The sequence below is a fragment of the Brienomyrus brachyistius genome, chromosome 11 (genome assembly GCF_023856365.1).
Source record: "Brienomyrus brachyistius isolate T26 chromosome 11, BBRACH_0.4, whole genome shotgun sequence".
NCBI lineage: Eukaryota > Metazoa > Chordata > Actinopteri > Osteoglossiformes > Mormyridae > Brienomyrus > Brienomyrus brachyistius.
The window spans coordinates 7656648-7677599 of record NC_064543.1 but is presented as its reverse complement, the minus strand read 5'-3'; the positions used below and the strand labels follow the sequence as shown (position 1 = coordinate 7677599).

Below are 20952 nucleotides of genomic sequence, written 5' to 3'. Positions count from 1 at the left end.
TTAATATCAAATAGCACCAAACTTTTTAAACGTTTCAACTTTTTTTGCATGTAACCCACAACAAACAGTGAATTCTTTAATAAAATATGCTTTTTTTGCTCGATATTTTCAGCAGTTTTGTCATTTGTTTCCCCCTCATCTCTTGCTCTGGGTTTGACGAAACACTTCTGTTTATTACAGAAATAAACGGTAATAAAAAACTGAGTATCTACCATCAATCAACAGTTTAAATAATGAAGTTGTATAATTTGAGTCTGTTTTTTTAATTTCTTAAAATTAGAGAAAATTGATATGCGATGGTAATGAGTTTGTAAAAAAATGGCCCATATTCCAGAGCAATGCTTCTGAAAGTGAAAAGAAGCAATAATTGCTGCAGGAAACTCACTGTAACCTTATCAAAATTACTGACAACTGTAACGATAGCTGCAGCTAAAAACCAGACCCCCACTCCGATCCACGCAGTGACCACAAGGAATATATCTGGCCAGTGGGCACTCAGTTTAATCAGTGCACTCATTTGCATTAGGCCACAAATTCCTTCAGGATTTAAATGCGCTCTCTCCTCACAGTGTGGACAGCTGGCACTGAGCTAATCTGACATATGGAGTACCTCAGACTCACAGCAATACCCTATCTCTCAGCATTTTCATAGTGTCCAAAAGAGGGGGGGGGGGACTTGCAATTAAGAAAAGATGCAATTAATTATCAGCCCTGAAGCAGCACCAGTACAAATCGATGGGACCCTGAGCAGGACAGGTCGTTTTCCTTTCCACTGACATTTCAAACTAAATGTCTTAAGTAGGGGAATTATCAGCAAAAGTGCAACAAGGTTTTTTAAGGTATTTGAATACCTATTTCTTTTATGCAAGTAAAAACAGGCAGCAAACTCATATTATGGTGATACTTTCAGACAAACAATGCTTTGCAATACAGAAATTCCTCCAGCTTAAATGTTTAAATGCAAATGCTTTGGCAGTCAAATCAAGCCAAAACAAACGCACAGGCCACAGTTCATCATGCATCAACACAAAAAAAAATCAAAACCAGCTTAAGAAAAACAGTTAATGGATACAGAAACCAAACACCCCTGATTAAATGTAAGAATTTACTATCAGCAGTAATGAAAACATCCTACCAGGAACTAATGTGTGTGCTCCTGACAGATAAACTAAATAATTATTTACTGTCTTTTATTTTTGGACCCCCGTGCCCCAGGGGCTGTTATTTCTGTGCCGAATGTTTATGCCTGACATGGTGGTAGGGTGGTGCACGTTTCACAGATAACTTAAGGCGTAAAGAAAACGCAAATACCACCTGCTCATCCAAGCATGTTTTTTGACAGACTCCACTGCCAGCTGTCAGGGCCAACATAAAAATTCAATGAACTCCTAACACTGATAATAATAAAATAATAATAATAATAATGATAGCACAGTATTTTACACTATATTATGTGTTACACCAGAGCTAAAAGCAAACACTACAAACTTGTGGTAAACAACAGCTTTAGTAACACCTAACAAAAGTCCCAGCAGTTACCCGAATCCAACACGTCCAGATCCTCTGTTCTTCACTGGCCAATACAGAGGCACAGATCTGCAAAAGCCTTGTCTGTAAAGGCCCTAAATGTGTTCTGAAGCAGTTCATTAAATAGTGCAACAAAAGAACAGGTCATTTTTAAAGCTATTTAACAGATCCTTGATATACAGAGAAAGGGATCTATTCCCCTCGTCCAAAACAACATCAATATCCAGTAGTGATGGGGCAGCTTCTGGCACAGCTGGGATCGAGACGGCCAGGGAGAATAAGGCGGGGCCTTATGTGCTCATTTCCATCCAATGCCTTGGTGCCCCAGTCAGCTGACACGGTGGTCGCATATGACCTTAACGAAGACATCTATTGAAATGGCAATTTTAGTACCCATTCTACGAAGGTGACTCTAGGAAACCTGTAGGATCCCATTTACTGCGTACTGGTTGACTCACGCAATGAACAAATGACACGGAGACAACAGCTGTAGATCTGAATGCGTTCCAGCCGAGTTTCAAGCAGGGCAAGCACCACCATCCTCAATCTCAATACCCTATTCATAGTAAAATTCTAAAGATTAATGAGAAAGATATTCTTATACAGCTGTAACTAGTCCAGTTAAATTTCTGTTTGTTGTAAATGTCATACATTTACTATACAAATCAAAAGCTTAGGACTCAACAAAAATGTTTTCCGCCTAAAAAAAAGAGAAAGTTGGATATCATTCATATATATATATATATATATATATATATATATATATATATATATATATATATATATATATAAATAAAAGACACCTGCAGTTTTGACCCTTTTTTTCCCCCCAATAGAAAACCGCTTTCAATAGAGTGGTTGATTTTTAGTACAAGATACTTCCACCTCACCAGAATAGGCAGCAAACAATACATTACATTGTACCCCATTAAAAAAAAGTCACATCATTGTAAATCTCATGCAAGTAACAATTCTGAAATCTAGTTACACTAGCAATAGAGAATATAGTTCTAGAATAAAAAAAATCCCATTTTCAAAAGGTAATGGAAGGTCTTAATTTTTAAAGAGAACATCTTCTAACTGCATATAGCCGTCTATTTTATCACGCTGAGTAAAACTGGTCCTTAACATATCAGATTCATTTACATTTTTTCTTTCTTTATGCTTCTGTCCTTCCAGAGATACTGACCAAATGCCAGCTGCTTCGACAAAATGGGTTTACAGGAACAGCACGTTCACCCTGTCGCGTCATTATGCAAGTCTCAAAAATAGGAAACCTAAACAATTTGCCAATTTCTGCTTCTTCCCCCTGTCTCCCTATGTTTGTCGTTTGCACAGGGTAAAGCACAAGTTTGAGTCTGAACACATGGCTTCGGTAGCACTGGAAAATAATCACAGGTAATCCGATATTACATTATTTAACTCATTTACCTTGAAAACACAAAAACAAGGACAGCATTTGCTTGTCTGTATTAATGAAATGCAAACGAACGTAGCACAAATGCCCTCTCACAGCCTATTTCAATGAAAAACTATTACCAATTATGTGCTCTTTTGAACAGTTCCTACTGATGATTTTTTTTTTTTAATGATTTTTAATTGCATCCATCTTCCAGTTACATATTAGTGGTGTTACTGGGAGCCTGGAGCACAGTACACACAGCAGAGGAGCAGCATGCATGTGTTGTCACTCCGGTGCATTTGTGTTTTATTTACGAAATAAAAGTTTTACATTTTTAATGCCACAGAAGTTAACCTACCTGCATTCCTGTAACATAAAAAGGATGCACAACCTTTGTTTCGTAATTTTGCAGCGGTGATGTAAAGCTTACTGTACATTTAAAGTAAATGAAACTGCTCATTATTTGCCATTTGCACATAGTACAAGTACACAGAAGTGCTTCTTTTCACGTATCCCTTCCTGCTCCCCTTTGAGGCACACATATACACGGGCACGGGGTCAGTCACTTATCCGACAGCCCTGAAACATTTCGGGCAGTTCATAACTACAGACCTAATGAAAATGTGACTATTTTGCCAAGGACAGGACTCAAAGCAGTTACTTTCCAGTCATAGACCTAACCCACGAAGCCACACACATTATTTTAAATTAAAAAACAAAACAAAAAAGCAAAAAAATAATAAAAAAAAAATTGGCAGCGCATGGGGACTCACAAATAAGGAAAAGTTAAAATCAGCTGCTTACTTTGCTTTTTATATAAGATGTTACAATTTTTTACCAGTTTATCTAGTTGGATATTTCCCTCGAGTACCTAAAACTGAGTAACCTGATCTGGACTAGTAGAGCAAGGCTCCTCTTGGGTCCAGATTTGTAAGTCTACACCCTCAATCATTGCACTATATGATACTCACCACATACAGAATGCAAGCGCAAGTTTCATTACTGTTGGGGTTGTCTCAGGTAAACAAAAACTAGAAACATGTATTTACTGCCATCTTCTGGTGAAATTGAATAACTTTACTGATTACAGAATCTACCGCGACAGGAGGTAAATTTACACATTCATTTGCACTCCAATTTTATGAATAACCTTCTTGAATTCCAGCGACTCGTGTAACTACCACTCAATGTTCCCAGTTCCCTTTCCTGGACTATAGACTGTGCGTATTATCAAACTGCTTCTGTGACAAGTTCCAGAAAACGATATTAGAGAATGCAGCTGCATAATTGGAATTCACCCCAGGCTTATGCAGATACTCCTGTATTACATCCCAGAATATAATTAAGGACATCAGCTGTATTAGCCTGTGAACAAGTGATCTGTGGTCAAGTGAAAACAGCAACACTGCTAGACCAAATCTCAAAGACGCTGGTCTACACAGTTAATTCCTTCTCCTTCAATCACGCAAATGCCATTCCCAGATGTACAAGCTCACAGTTTGTTTATTGCAGTCTAAGTAGTTATATATTTCTACAGTATGAATTTCTCTATAGATGGCCAGTATATACTGTAGGCAGAGCTAAGGCAACCAAGCAATGCGAACCTGAGTCTAATGTGGTTTCTCCCACAAGACACGCAATGTAACACAATCTTTTGAAGGACGCTCTCCAATACTCTGGTCTCAGTGCTAATTAACTAATAAGACCATTTGGGGGGAAAAACCCATGATAGGAAGTTAGTCCCTCGGACCAACACTTACAATTATACAAGGTCCTTCCCTATCCTGTCCTTTGCTCTTCAACTCATTTCTCCAACAGAAGAAGCATTATGGGCTAGATAATTGTCCCGCTAATTTGACTGTACATGAATAAATTCTCTCATAATAACCCGAGAAGCATGTGACTTCTTTTCCCTCGCCGCTGATTTTCCGGTCATTCTTAATACATGAAGTCGGTACATTAGTAACTGAAACTTGTATGAGTACACACCATCCAATGCACTGCAGGAAATTAGTTTTGTGCAAATATATACTGCGACAGTGCAATAAAAATCATATTCGGTTAACTGGCACCAAAACGATTCCTACTCACCGCTGCGGTTTTGTTACGCGCCAGGCCAAAATGCACATCTTCGTAAAAGTGTTTCCGACTTTTTTGAAGAAATTGCCAGGGCCTGTAGTTCGAGACTCAACGTTTTGCCCAGGACCGTGAATTTTTTTAATAACCTTGTGATGTTCGCCAGCTAAAGCGTTCTGGGGTTTGTAAAGTTAACATCTATATCAGCCGTTTTTAGGCAACAAGGGGCGAAACGAACGCTTGACACCCGCGGTGTCACGAGACCAGCACGCGCTGTCAATTCTCGCCTTTTTAGTCCAATGAGAATCATTCGCGTGGCCAATAAAGAGAATAATGAAGATGCTTTGAGCTCTTCTTAAATAGAGCGCTCCCTCTACTGAAGTCAGAAAATACAACATATGGTTCATGACTCTTAATTTGCCCATCACTATTAAACACCTTGGGCTACTAGCTTCAGTTTTTCAGTGATCAAAACACAAAGGCCAGCACGATAGTGATTATAGGGGTGTGTTATGAAAAGATGTAACTGTATGAACTGACATGATGCATATATTTATGCACGCCGACATTGATTTCTCGTCATTCATAAGGAAAATATCGATAATCTCTGACCTGTTTTATCTCGGTGTGCATCACAGCACTTCTGAAACTAAATGTAAAAAAAGGAGGACGGAGGACGTTGTCGTTCAAAAACAAAACACAAGATGTCACCACAGGAAAGCTAAATATCAGTTTTGAGTTTTCTCTGGGTGATGGCTGCTCATTCCTGCTTTTGGAAATGTGCAGTTTAGGTTCAGCCATAATTCAACACGCCTGATACAGAAAATCACGCTCTTCAGTAGCATCTCAGTATTACAGCCAGTTATGTTAAAGTTAAGCTCTGCAGGGTGGTGGATCTTCAGCCCTGCTCTGAGATCACCGGTGTCCCCCCACAGTCTAAAACACGCTAAGGTAAATAGGAGGTGGGAAGCCGTCCGTAAGCGTGATTGTGTGCGTGAATAAATTTCTGCCACTATGACAGAACATACATTGTTTTCAATCTCAGGATACAGTAACTGTAACAGTTATATGTAAATATATCACATGGTACCTAGCTTTCTAACAGAAGAATTGACATTGACCACATAAACTGCCATCATTACGGGAGAAAATGCATTTTGGGGGGTGGGGCTTTCTGGCAGACATATTGACATTTACAAGATAAGAGTCATCAACTGGGGATTCTGTCAAAACAACATTTCATGCCGATTTAAAATGTATTGGTTGCAGGCTCAAAACCTAAGCTAAAGGGAGCATCTATTTTAAAAAGTAAATTCCAATCTATCCACCCACCCATCCATTCATTCAATGGCGACAGAAAAAGGTGTGTGTGTGTGTGTGTGTGGGGGGGGGGGTAGGTTAATTTTAATCAACAATGTATATTTTTCACAGTAGTTCATGTGAAACAAAACATCTAATTAGTAACATTCACTGTAAATGGTAGCACTTATCCATCCATCCATCCATCCATCCATCTTCTATATACGCTTGTCCTCATCAGTAAAACCAATCATATGTTTAAGCCACGGTGCTCTAAACTTCTGGGGTGAGTTTCCCAAAGCCCTCTTCAGCCTCTATGTTAAAAGACCGAACTTACGAACAACAGAGCGTTAAGAAAGCTTCGGAAAGCTCACCCCTGGTCTTTTTCTGTACCAGTTATTACTGCGATAAGTAAAACTATTCCTTTCTATACCCTACTATTTTCTGTAACGTAGTGGGTCACCTGCTAAGCCCAAGGCAAAATGCCCATTCACGTTTAATCTCGTGATTTCTAGTCCCGGGTTAAATGCGATGGTTTCCAACTAACCAAGCCTCACTTCACTTTTGAAGTGCTGAATTTCTCAGAAGCTCCCGCAAACTACATTGCATGAGTCAGTGTCCAGTGTTTTTAAACCAGTGAACAATGAAATCTACTTTTCTATATAAGAGAAAGAAAAGAAGAGAAGTCTTATTTTATATATTGGGAATTGTTGTACTTTTATATTGTTCGGTCCAGTTATTGTTCAGTGTGTCCGTAACTTCAGCAGGCACACATTCTGCAAGATTACGAAGGGATGTCGGTAAGTATCCATATATGTTGCATTCAGGGTTTTGCATTCGAGCTTCTGTTCTTTAGAAATTATGGTCAGAATTCATAATGACTGTTATGCATTTCCTACTTAAAAAATGACTGAAGTGGGAATAAATCTCTAAAAATCTGGAAGCAGAAAACAATATCGAGATTATGCATATGTTACTCATTTTCAGGTAAATACTGCACCAAAGATTAATGCTCTTAACTTTTATTACAGAAAATGAGTCCCAGTGTATATCTCCAATTTCCTCGGAATTTCCAGATGGTTTTTTCACAATGCAAGAACGGAAAGATGGTGGCATTGTCATTTATTTTATAATTATTTTTTACATGCTGCTAGCAGTGTCAATAATATGTGAGGATTATTTCTTACCATCGCTTGAAGTTATCAGCGAACGTGAGTGACCGGCGATGTTTTTGTTGCATTTATAAATCAGAAATTGTTATAGAATTGTACAGAATACAGTACAATACAACAAAACTGCACTTTTTTCCTAGGTCTTGGGCTTTCTCAAGACGTCGCTGGCGCTACTTTTATGGCAGCGGGCAGCTCTGCACCTGAACTAGTTACGGCATTTCTCGGTAGGCCTATTTATTTCTGCTATCTTACCGTGATAAATACACACTGCGCTAAAAGTTTAGTAACGATAACAACGTGCGTATTATTTCATTAGGTGTTTTTGTAACAAAGGGAGACATCGGTTTAAGTACCATAGTCGGATCTGCAGTGTATAACCTCCTTGGAATTTGTGCTGCTTGTGGACTTCTAACCTCTCTGGCAAGTAACATTAATCCTGTCTGGTCGTTTCTCCCGTGAAATAAACTGAACTTCTGCGAAGTTACACCTGAATTAAGAATCGTGTTGCACTTTAATGTACTTGTTATTTGAAGTCAGTTATTGAAGGATCTACGGCTGAATTTATGAAGCTCCTGGGGCCTTGGAAGTCTTCAGCATGGAAAACACATCCGCACATCCGGCGTGACACGCTTTTAGACGCTCACGCAAGAAATCTTACGCCAAATCTACATTATTCTATTATAAACCTAAAATTAGCAACATCAAAAGCGTTGGGGTAGTTTGCAAACCTTATAGATTATTTTCATGGTAATGCGACTCTTACAAACACGTAAAAGTGCGTGCAGACTTGTCTCGAATTGAAACTCTCATGCCAGCCAGCCGATCAAAGTTGGCCACGCTGATACTGTAACTGGCTTAATTCTGCTTTCAGGTGGGACAGCTCAGCTGCTGGCCTTTGTTCAGGGACTGTGTGGCTTATGCCTTAAGCGTTGCAGCTGTTATTGCTATTATCTATGATAACAAGGTTTATTGGTAAGTATATGCTGTCTAGGGACCCGTTGTGATAATTAATCAACGGTGTTTTTCACTGAAAAAAGAAAAAATAAATCAGCGTTTTAGATACAACCTAAATTGTGTAAACACCTATATCTTTGGTATTACACTTAAAAAATTACTGCCTGATTATTGGTGGTAATGTTTATAAACAATCAAAGAATGTTACAAATATACATTGGACGATTAAATGAGTAACTGGAGCGACAGCTAAATACAGTTATGCAATCTCTGAAGTTATTCCACAATTTCGGCCACTAGTGTACCTGATTTTTATACTTCAGTTTGATTTACAGTAACATTCAAGTGCTGTTATAGATTGCAGTATCAGTCGTGCTTTCTTTTTTATGGCTGCCCTGCCGACTTTTTCTCACTTTTAAGGTATGACGCTGCCTGCCTGCTACTTATTTATAGCGTGTATGTTGTGGTGCTGGGCTTCGACATTCGCATCAGCGAGTACTTTATGAAGAAGTTCAGCCCCTGCTGTCACTGCCTGACAAAGGACCAGGAGGAGCAGAGCGAGCAGCAGCCCCTTGTTGGCTGGAATGAGAGAGGAAGTCTCCTGGTCCACAGCCGCTCCAGAACTGACAGTGGGATCTTTCAGGATGACTCGGGATATTCCCACCTCTCCCTTAGTCTGCACGGTCTGAACGAAATCCAAGAGGGTATGACGTAGAGCCTCCGCAACTTAGCAAACTTCGATTTACCGTACTACTTAAAAAAATATGTAGGCCTGCATGTTCCAGTACGTTGCTCTGAAGACATATTTATGGCCTTTCTCTTCATCTTAAAGATCACCGAAGTGTGTTTTCGATGCCAGAAAACGCACTGAAGCGAATCCTGTGGGTGCTGTCATTGCCCACCATCCTGCTGCTTTATTTGACCATACCAGACTGCAGAAAGCCTTTCTGGAGAAGATGCTTCATGATTACATTCTTGATGTCTGCAGTTTGGATCTCGGCCTTCACTTACGTACTGGTGTGGATGGTCACAGTAGTCGGTAAAACGTGTTCCCTTCATTCTGTATTGAATCTACTGAAGTGTGAAAAGCAGTATACTGGAAAAGTACAATAATAATTTCTTTAATCGTAGGATAAAAAGATCCATGTAGATCTCGATGCTTACATTTAAAAGGAACACATTGTTTGAATGATTCACACAACTGTGAGAGCAGAATGGGAGTCAGACCTGCAGACGAGCACAATCACATGTTTCATTCTTAATTCCTGAAATTCCATTGTTATATCCTGAGGAATTGCTGCAGCCTCTGAGGTCAAATTTAGCTCCTGGCCAACACAGGATTATGGATTTGCCCTCTGGGATACCATGAGAAATCATGTGATACCAACAGGCATCATAGAGTATAATTGGGCTATTATCCTGGCAGTAATCATGCACTCACACGGATAAGGGAAATGACAGGTTTAAAGAACGTGGACCATACTGTCAAGGCAGAACAACCCGATACACAGTTGTAATAATGCTTCGCTGAATATCTGTAACCTTTGAAGGAACAGTGCTTTCTTTGAGCAGCTTTCAGCCCAGCAGTTCCGTCACAATGTGAAGGCTGGTTTCTTAGAACAGAAACAGTGGGAAGAGCCTTTCAGCCCTTTCAGTGGAGGCTTAACTTCTCAAATAGTCAGCTGGCTGCAGAATGACGCAGACTGATATACTCAGAAGTACTAAACTGCATGAATGCACTCTAGGCCACAGATTTACTTCTCTGAAACTGAATTCATTATTCTTTTGGTCTTCAGGGGAAACGCTGCAAATTCCAGACACTGTGATGGGTCTCACACTGCTGGCTGCTGGTACAAGCATCCCGGACACAGTCGCCAGTGTTATGGTGGCCAGAGAAGGTACTGGTATTTATGGTCACCATTGCATTACATCAGTTTAGCTTTCAAATATTTAGTATTCAATGTAGCAAGAAAATGAAGCAGTTTTTCACAGCTGTGAGCAGTGAAAATGCGCAGGAATAAATGCACATATATTCTCAGGACATTTAAACAGATATGAGGGGAAAGTGGTGGCACCCTAACAGATATTACACAATATGTATTGTCCTTCATTCAGGGAAAGCAGACATGGCCATGTCCAACATTGTGGGATCCAACGTGTTTGACATGCTATGCCTTGGACTACCATGGTTTATAAAGACAGTGTTTGTGGACACATCGTCTCCCGTGGAAGTCAACAGTGCAGGGCTGATATACACGACCTCCACTCTGCTCCTGTCCGTCATTCTCCTCTTCGTGGCTGTGCACCTGAACAGGTGGAGGCTGGACTGGAAGCTTGGCCTCGTGTGCTTATTCCTGTACATTCTCTTTGCAGTTTTGTCCATCCTGTATGAGCTTGGAATTATTGGCAACAGCCCAATAAGAAGGTGCAACGACTGATCCACAGAACACACACTGAACTCAGGAATTAATGGACGTATTAAAGGATTTAGAGCATTTTGCCTGATGTCTCATTTTCCAGCTGACTAATTTACCAAGTCTAAAAAAAAAGCCAGAATTAGTGGAAAAATAAACGTCTCGCTCATTTAGAGAGAGCAGTTAGTTATGTACGGAGTCCCGGAAGGGACCTGTACAAAAAATAAGATGCTTTTACTTTCTCATGCGCACGAGATGATTTGTACCTTCAGGACCTGCGTAGGTAGGATTACGACTTTTTAAAAAAGCATAAATCGTAGGCAATTCAGTCACTACTATGACAAATACTGCTCCAGTGTTACGGTGCTGTCTAATCCGAAATTGTAATGAGAGCTGAAAGGCAGCTTTATATTCAGAACAAACACACACACTCTTACACAAACATACTTGTCTCCCACAGCAGAACCACCTGACCAATCACTTATCTTCCACACGGTGGTAGTACCCATATATATTTATCATTTTTCCCTTCTTTAGTACTATTCACTCACCTTTCAAGGGGTCAAGGAATAACTTTCTCTTTTTTTCAATGTTTTTGGCTCCAGTTCCTATCCATGTTTCAGCTTTCGATCACCAATCCAATCCAGGCTCCGTCTCACTCGTTTTACCATTTTCATTGGGGAAAATCACTACAAATCACCGCACCACACTTTGTGACAAATTTACTTGTAAAAATGTGCTACAATTAATATAATTAATAAAAAAGGAGATTGAAGATACCGTGTTTAAACAAACCCTATACACATGGAGTTAAGCTGGTGATTATCACTGCGTTCATGGTATGACGGTACACAAAATGTTTTTAAAACAAAACAAAAACTGCAGAAGGCTATTGATAACGACTTCAAGGCTAAGCATTGCGGTCGATGCGAACATCCACTTCTCGTCCATTGATCTTTGTGCCGTTCATCATTCGGCAAGCCTGTTCTGCACTGTCTGGGCAATCAAAGCGCACGGTCCCACACCCCTTGGACTTGCCGTTTTCCATCTTTATTTCAGCAAACATCACTTGACCTGATAAAAAAAAAAATAATAATTCATAAAAAAATGGGACCCAGCACTCCAGCTGGAATAATTAAATTGAAAAAGTAAATAGCCGAAGGCCTTACCACAGTGGCTGAATTTCTCCTTCAGTTTTTGCCATGTGAGATCATAGGAAAGCTGCAATGCAAAAGTCAATGGTAACACTCCATGTGACAGGGCACAAGTACTTAGTAATAACTCAGTTACTACTGAAGTACAAATCATGAACAAGTCAAGAACAAATACAGTCGCTGCTTGAGATGACATGCATCACGATTCATTAATGATGAAAAAATATGAGATCAATAATTGACTTGTGTCATTCATGACTTGTTCCTTCTGTAGTTCCTTCCGTAATTCACAAAGGTTTACAAAATTAAACACAAATAGTAAATATAGCAACTTTAAGAAAAAAACTTGTCACGATCCATTAATAATGAATTTAACATAACATAAAGTAATAGCATAATGCTACATTATCTGTGCCCCGTCAAGCAAAGAGTTACCAACTTCTCAGACCAAAAGAGAACATTAAGTGAAGTTTTTACTACTCACATTTCGTACGAATATCTGGCAGCCTGCCTTGGAGCCCGAGCCTCTGTCAGACGTCCCGCTGCCCATGTGACTCGAGCCACCTCCATAGCCCCTGTACCCACGGTTCATATCTATGCCACTTGCCATCCGCTCAATGCCGGGGCCCATGCGATCCATGCCCATGCTGCCCATCCTGCCACCTACAGAAAAGCAGCGTCATTAAGCCAGAGAGTTCCTGCACTGGTTGAAAACCCACATTTGCAGCCACGCTTTCAGTAACACCCACAGCACCAGACAGAAGTTTGAGGATACTTGCGTGACATTTTTTTTTCCTTCTTCCCCGACTCACTGGAAGAGCGACCTTAACCCCAGACCACGACACTGCCTCTTCCACACGTGACCACACAAGCAGAACTCATGCACTCGCCCTTGTGCCGTACAAATACAAAGATGCTGGGAGGAGAAAAAAGTACCTATTGCAGGGCTGAGCGGCCCAATGCCAGCACTAGCCATGCCTGCTGCAAAGACTCCCAACCCTGCTCCTGATGAAGAGAATTCACTAGCAGTCAGGCCAAGACCAACACCCACACAAGCATTAGGCTCAGCTGCAAACAGCCCAACAACTTCACAGGCAGAAACAAGAACTAACGATCGACATATTTGCACTTGGTCACGTGGTTTCATGAGATGGACAATGTTGTTAAGCGCACGCACACTCAGGCACGCACACGAGCAAAGATGGGACCGCCTTACCCATTCCACCGAACGTCTCCCCAAAGCCACGATTCATGGGCAGCTCGTTCCTTCCCAGGTCCCCTCCTATACCGGAGCGATACATGTCTGCAAGAATCACACACACACCAATGAAATCCTTTACCCACTGTCAGCACTGCACAATGCACTCTGCCAAAGCACCACCAAAATACTTCACAAAGAAAACTTTCATATTTTAGACGACAGTTACGGTGCATTCAAAATTCAAGAGTTTGCCGCAGTCAGTTCCACTATGCAATGAAAACCTTTATTTGCCCTTCCACTAAGCACAAATGAACAGGAAACACAGATCAGAAGTACAGATTAAGATGCAACAATTATCAAAATAAATATGTAGACATGGCGCAATGTCACATGTCATGCAGTGTTAAAGACAGGTAGCGCGTGCCACAATGGCTGCCATCTTGGTGCAATGCTATAATAACTGAATGGAGTATTTTTTCTGAGATAGAAGAGCAGCCTACCTCCCATGTTACTGCCCATTCCTGACGGCATTCCCCCGCCCAGCCCCATCGATCCCATGCCAGAGCCAAGGTTCCCTCTATAATCATCCATTCCTGCAGAAACCATTTCAGGGCCATTGAGTTGCTCTGGAGCTAAGCGGATGGATTCACATGTGTGGGCATGTGACCCGCCATTACCTCCCATTCTGCCCATGGGTGTCATGTCTCTGCCAGCATAGCCCCCCATGCTGCCCATACCATCCATACCACTGTATCCGCCTCCACTGCCCATTCCTGAGATCAAGGATGCAAAAAAGGTTTGAACGCCAATACAAACTCTGCTCCCTTAATCATAATGAAGACGTAATCCATTTAACGCAGAACTCACCTCCCATTCGGCCCATACCACCATATCCAGGGCCATCCATCCCTAGGTAGAGTAAGTTATATTTACTTAAGTCATCACCAAAAACAAACACCCCGCCACCATCCAGGTAAACGAAACATCAAAGTTCATTAACCTCCAGGATTCATGCTTCCCATCCCTCCTCCTCCCGCACTGAGGCGGGTGGCGTTAATCGGCTGACCTCCGGGCCCAAGGCCCATTCCGATTCCACCGAGACCCCCTGCAAAAATATAAACCATCATAATTGCCGAGAAAGTGTTCTAACGCGGCAGCACGGCCATTTTTAGATCACTGGAGCAAGAAAAAACACGAAAAGGACCAACTTGGCAACTGAGCAGACTTCTCAACCGGCCAAAAATCATCAGGGGGAATGGATTTGTCATCCTACAACGAAACCCACAGGTCCTCACACACCATATCACCAACAAACGTGCCCAAAACCAAAACGACTTCATAAATAAATAAACCAACCTTACCATCTTTACGTGCATGGGTCTGTCAAACAGCATCTGACCATTAAACATTGCTTAGAGCAGTCGTCAAGGAAATTAACCGGAATGTACACTTCACAGGGATATTTCAGATAAAGAAGGTGAGGATACAGATGGCCTGGACGGCTTCCAGCGGCTGCTCGAAGGTAACGGTTCCCATCCCGCGGCTCTTCCCGTCTTTATCTTCTTTGACATCCGCCCTTTTCACAGTCCCAGCCATGCTAAAAACTTCCTTAAGTTTCTTCCAGCCTACTTTATAGTCAAGCTGCAGGAGGCAGGATAAAATATAAGAATCAGACACACAGATACCCTGTAACCTGGTAATGTTCAACAGCGCTGATAAGGCAGAAGGGAAAATGGGGGTTAACCTTACATTGGCGACAAACACTGTTGAGCCCAACCGGCCGGCCTGGAGGAAATTAATAACCTCAGGAAGAATATTTGGATTGTTGGTAATACAGGGAGGAAGGTTCACTGTTCCTGGACCACCATCTTGGCCTCGCCCTCCAGGATACATACCCGCAGTGCGCTGTAGCACTCTACGGGCATGCTCACCATCAGGATCCTGAAAAGCATTTTGGTGAAACGCCTGTGAATTAGCTACACGGTGAGAACACAAGAGATCCAACCGCCAACGTTTAACACAAACAAAAAAATAAATAAATCAGAGCCTCCATGGGTCACTGATGGCCCTACCTCCTTGATGTTTAATGGTCTGCCATTTAGATCATGCTTATTCATGACTTCCAAAGCTTTCTTCACAAATTCCTCATCTTTAAATTCCACAACACTGGAAACAAGATTCAGGTAAAATGGTATTAGGATTTAAAAGGCCACACACACCCACACACCAGTGATTCTCAGACATCTTCTCAAGGGCCATAAGCCATCCTACATGACACAAGAATACCTGAACTATGTAACAAGCTCATGAGCTGTGTGATGGGGTAGAACATAAACATGCACTGGCAGGGATGTTACAAAGTGGTCTGTGAACCAATGAGCTAGACAGAACCTTAATTAAGCAATGGGGGGGGGGGGGGGCACATACCCACATCCCTGGAGTGTCAACATGCCGCAAGTCGAGATGTGCCAAAGGGGAAAAATAGACAAAGATTAAAAATAATTAATGCTATCTTAAACATGATAGCTGGTACACATTCAGTTTGGTTTTAGCTCTAAACAATAAACATGAATCAGAATGGTATGGTTATTTCTGAAATGCCAAAGCAATTATAGACTCTACAGAGGTCTTTCGCAGGGTAGTTTTCATTGTAAAATGAGTTGGGCCACTGAGTTTTATTATTAGCAAAATCTAGACATTTGAAGATAAGCCATAATATGTGTGTGTATATGAATGATATACACAAACTAATATATCTATACATACACAGTTAGGTTTACTCCATTTTATTCAAGAACAAAGGTATAACGTCTGGCCCAAAACGGTAACTTCAGAAAGTGGCTACACAAATAAAGAAAACAACATGTATGGTAAAACACTGGATGAACCATTCTCAACTGTTTTTTCAGGGATTAATGGTATATGTGTAATAGCAGAAAGAAGCATGTGTTTAGTCAAAAATAAGGACGATCTTAATTGCCAAAACAAAAGTGGAGTTTACCTAGATCTGCAATTTCTACCATCCAAAAAGAAAACAAAACAACCGATCAATCTAAAAGCAAGATTTAGAAAATGTTCAGTTACTGAAACGCATGTTTCCTTTGAAATATTTAATAACCATAACTACCAACCAGTTAAACACTGCAACGAAAAGTAAGCTTTAACGAAAACAAAAGTCACTAAAAAAGTTATAGCACAGTGTTAGTTTTTCCCAGTCATATTAAGTAGAATCAACTAACTGACCCTCAGACAGAGAATGTCACAAGCCACAGCCAGTTGTAACTGGCTCAATCCACAAAACCAATTTAGTAGCAATTCACATGAGTGTAGCCTGAAGGCTCGTTACCTGGTAGGGCACCTGATAAAGTGAGAACTGGCGAGGGAATTTAAAACCTTGCACAGCCAGTTGTCCACATGACTTACCCTCGATTTTCCTTCTGCATCCTTAAAGAGTTCCACGTATGTAACCTCACCAACTACATGAGACATGCAAAGGGAAAATACCAAGAAAACAATGCATTTAAAAAACACCAGTCTTCACTTCACTGTTGGCCTTGGTACAAGACTACAGGCAGAAATCCTCAATTGGCAATATGTCCAGACCAACATACCACCAGACAAAATACCATGCCATTCTGTTCAGTTACAGACACACCAATCCGGCCATTAAGGAGCTGTATTCAACCTAAAGTATGCAAACACTTCAAAATTAGCTAATGTTAGCTGTACAGTTGCAAACAAATGACCAAACCAATAACACTGAACTGTTTTAAGGTGACCATCCACCTTTTCAAAGCCTTCCAGTTTTCAAAAGCATGTCTAAGAATGTTTAAGAATCAGAAATCCAATAGTTCTAAACCAGTGTGCGCCGGGGCATGATTTCAATAACATACGTGTCACCTTACAACAGATACGAAAACACACACGTTATATCATCAATTAACAGGTTTTAAAGAATATTCATCAGTACTGTAACAAAGCTCTGAACAATTTCACAATTATAGATCATTCCTGCCCAAAGTATAAGCTTCTTTCCAACCCTATTTAGAAACCCAATTGAGACCCAGAACACAAATTTAAAATGTTCAGAGAAAGCTGGAATCAGACTCTATTAGCAAGAGATAAGACTGTCTGTAAGACCGTGGGATTTCAGACATGGCTTCCGTATTTGAAGGAGAGTTTGTTGGGGAGTCAGGGCAGCCCAACATGTAAATTCCATTTGTCACACTCATCGTTACCTTTTTCTCTCATGAGATCTTTGATTGCCTGCCACTTCATGTCATATGGGATATTGCTAATGAACACTCGGTTTCGATGGACACCCTTCTTGTCTCCATTCTTGTCTTTGGAATAGGGCTGGAATCGGCTGGATTTCCTGCCTCCAGATGATTTCTCTTTCAGCTCCAATTTTTCCTTCGGGGTTTCATCTGAGTCTCTGCAACGAGAAATAATGAATTTAAAATGCGGCATCAGTATGTGAGACAAAAAAAAACACACACTAAAAAGTCATATTACCGCAAATCATGCATTTCATAATAGGTCCACAATATGGGACCAACACAGCAAGCTGGACTCATATGGGACAAAAATGTTTTTCTTAGATAAATATTACTGCAGACTGCTAGCTAGGTACCTGGCATATCATTGTATTTTTTCCCCTAGAACAGATAATTTTTATAAACCGCAATCTGACTAGCTAGTTAGCTGGAAGGTGCAGACGCAGCATCAGTGACACAGCTGAATGAGTAAACCTGCGGGACCCGGGTCACGGTCCTGACACACGTGCGATGAGCTTCAGTGATGCTGAAGCAGCCACTGACAGCATCCAGGGACGGTGGGCATCTGCAAGACCAGCTCATGCTACATTCTCTGCTGTGTACCAGATAACCCTCTAGCTAGCAAAGACAAAGCTATCAAAGTTTGTGGGGGTCGGGTAAAATACCAAGGACTGAAAACCTGCTCCAAGTAACTGAACTGCTTTTACGACGTGTAATGGCTTTAAAAGCGTTGGTTTCTATTCATATTTAGTCGTGTCGGCTTGATTTAGTCCTGCATAACGTTAGCCTCCATTTTAAATAGCATAAACCTATGCATCACACAGACCAGAATCACTGTTTTAAAGTACGGTTACGTTTTCACGCCATTGGTGTTTTCCTGCTGGGGGACACTCTCGGTCTCACTCGCGGCGCCCGCATCCTCTTGCTTGTCATCGACTTCCTGCGATATTCCAGCCATAATTGTCAGGTTTCCGAAGGAAGAGTCCAGACGCCCCGGCTGCACTGCGCAGCTCAAATCAGCCGAAGCTGGTCGCCGCCGCGCTCGGTATCGCGAGAGAAGGCGCGAGAACGTCACGGAAGGCTGCACTGTGGGCGTTCACTATGGTGCACCTAAGCTATGCATCTATTGGAGAAAAAATGTATGGGAAATGATTTGTGGATACGATGGTTCAAAGTGTAACGATAGTGCTTTCTTAGAAGTATGTGATAGTGCGTGGAAAGATTTCGTGTTCTTCCAAAGATAATCGGCTGTGGTGTTCCAGCTGTGATATTTAGTAATATGAATATGTCTTGCATTTTCCGGCCCCTTAACCTGGTCATAGTTGCAGAAGAGCCTACAGTATATCCCAGGCAGTGTAAAGCTGGGGTACACACTGGACAGGATGCCAGTACATTAATATTGATAATAATTAAATTGTGGAATTCATTGGACCAACTAGTCCAATCCACAACTACCAAGCCCCATACACAGCAGGACGTGATACACGATATTACTCCCACAACCATCATTACAATTTTCTGTGATTTGTGCCTCACCTACTAAACCTTGCAATTTGCTGGTGAGCTGAATAAGGTCACCTTACCTTAAAAAGGACATTGCTGCCTTAGAAAGGGTTCAACGTAGGGCTACAAGAATGATTCTGGTCTTAGAGGAATGTCTTATGTGGAGAGGCTAGCTGAGCTGAATCTGCTCAGCCTTGAGCAAAGGAGACTATGGTGGAACATGATCCAGGACTTGAGAAAGCACTTCTTTACACAGCGTGTAGTTAGAGTATGGAATAGTCTTCCTGTTAGTGTAACGCAAGCTAAAACCCTGGGTTCCTTTAAATCAGAACTAGACAAGATTTTAACAACTCTGAGCTATTAGTTGAATTGATGAGCTGAATGGCCTCCTCTCATTTGTAAATTTCTTATGTTTCTTACAGTATGTTATTGTGTTTTAAGCAGGGAAATCTGCAAACTGTGTTGTAGACTGGGGAACCCTGTCATATAGGATAGCCAGGACCTGAATTGGGGAACCCTGTCATATGGGATAACCTGAATTGGGGAACCCCGTCATATGGGATAACCTGAATTGGGAAACCCCGTCATATGGGATAACCTGAATTGGGGAACCCCGTCAAATGGGATAACCTGAATTGGGGAACCCTGTTAAATGGGATAACCTGAATTGGGGAACCCCGTCATATGGGATAACCTGAATTGGGGAACCCTGTTAAATGGGATAACCTGAATTGGGGAACCCCGTCATATGGGATAACCTGAATTGGGGAACCCTGTTAAATGGGATAACCTGAATTGGGGAACCCCGTCATATGGGATAACCTGAATTGGGGAACCCTGTTAAATGGGATAACCTGAATTGGGGAACCCCGTCATATGGGATAACCTGAATTGGGGAACCCCGTCATCTGGGTTTGTTCACATCGCTCATCGACAAGCCTTAGCCACCCAACACCCTGTCGGCAGATTATGGTTTTTCCCTCCCAGACACCCCATAGCCCACAAACTTCGTTCTTCTGAATTCAGTATGTCAGCTAAGAGTACCAAAAGTTGGCTTACCATGTAATGTATGCCACACTTCGACATGCACTGTTTTTTACGAGATCTCAGTCTCAGACATCTGCATCATATGGGAGTGGTCATAATGTTTTAGCTCATCAATATGTTTTTTGAATGAGGCAGAAATCCAGTCCATGTTCAACAATCAGTATCCCAAAAAAAAACTTATATCATACTAGTTTATATAAAACCACGATGCCCAATGGGCAAGAAAATGAACATTTGTAACACTGGCAATCCAGGGTCTGAGTGGCCCTGCTGTCATCCGCACCCTCTAATAAAGACTATGAAATAATGATAAATAATGTTAAATGCGAAAGCAAGTAGCTGAACAGGCTACACGGGTAGCTAAGGGGCACTTTTTAAGATTAAATGATAATGATGTCTCAGCATGGACCTAATTGGAGCTCTTGCAGGCCGGACTTTTATGAATCTCATTCCTTTTCGCAGTCAATAACTATTACTTGAAGCATTTCTGTAATGGCAGCCTGGGACATATTCCAGTAAAACGTTATTTAATTTCACAAGAAACACGTCAAGGTGTCTGGGAGAACTTTAGCGGGGAGATTTAGCGGGGAGATTTTCCCTGAAAAGAACATTTATTTATCTAGGTCAGAATACGAAAGACAAGCTGAAACCTGAAGTCTGTTCTTGCTTTCCAAGGCCCGGCTGTGCCAGTACAGAATTACAGACGAGAGAGGATGGTATCGCGATTCTGTTCTCACACCTCTGGATCGTTTGAGGCTCTGGGCGCAGTCTTGTACTGCTCAGCAGGAATCAGTAATTGCTAAATAGTGATAGAAGCTCGGGATAGGAGGAAAAAGGATATTTTGCTGTGGACAGCAGTGCGGTATGGGATGGTTCTGGTCATTCGGCTTCATCAGGAAGACACTGCTTTCATTTTTAGCGATGGG

The 20952-nt window shown here is 41.4% G+C and overlaps 2 protein-coding genes and 1 long non-coding RNA gene across 4 annotated transcripts in view; 1 reads left to right on the top strand and 2 right to left on the bottom strand.

The window, feature by feature from the left end:
• The window catches only part of LOC125751548 (uncharacterized), a 63501-nt gene extending 58250 nt beyond the window's left edge, over positions 1–5251 (bottom strand). Inside the window, exon 1 of the long non-coding RNA XR_007400667.1 lies at positions 5021–5251. This is a non-coding gene — a long non-coding RNA (uncharacterized LOC125751548). The remainder of the gene's footprint in view (positions 1–5020) is intronic.
• A 1630-nt stretch (positions 5252–6881) lies between these two features.
• slc24a5 (solute carrier family 24 member 5) lies at positions 6882–10986 on the top strand. The gene is made up of 9 exons (XM_049030519.1): positions 6882–7104; positions 7336–7515; positions 7617–7700; positions 7793–7896; positions 8348–8448; positions 8851–9134; positions 9263–9469; positions 10227–10328; positions 10546–10986. The coding sequence occupies exons 1-9, from the start codon at positions 6948–6950 to the stop codon at positions 10866–10868; spliced, it is 1542 nt and encodes a 513-aa protein (XP_048886476.1). The 5' UTR covers positions 6882–6947; the 3' UTR covers positions 10869–10986.
• Positions 10987–11551: 565 nt separating this feature from the next.
• myef2 (myelin expression factor 2) lies at positions 11552–18529 on the bottom strand. Of its 2 annotated transcripts, XM_049030521.1 has the most exons (18): positions 18331–18529; positions 17438–17634; positions 16623–16675; positions 15627–15634; positions 15272–15365; positions 14949–15140; positions 14687–14840; positions 14561–14610; positions 14408–14468; positions 14200–14304; positions 14067–14108; positions 13877–13972; positions 13700–13792; positions 13215–13301; positions 12935–13003; positions 12483–12661; positions 12014–12065; positions 11552–11918 (listed from the first exon to the last, which is right to left on the bottom strand). In XM_049030521.1, the coding sequence occupies exons 1-18, from the start codon at positions 18432–18434 to the stop codon at positions 11755–11757; spliced, it is 1800 nt and encodes a 599-aa protein (XP_048886478.1). In that variant the 5' UTR covers positions 18435–18529; the 3' UTR covers positions 11552–11754. The 2 variants fall into 2 exon arrangements, with proteins under 2 accessions (XP_048886478.1, XP_048886477.1); XM_049030520.1 differs by lacking the exons at positions 12935–13003; positions 18331–18529 and having other exon boundaries at positions 13700–13972; positions 15627–17579.
• Positions 18530–20952: the final 2423 nt, after the last annotated feature.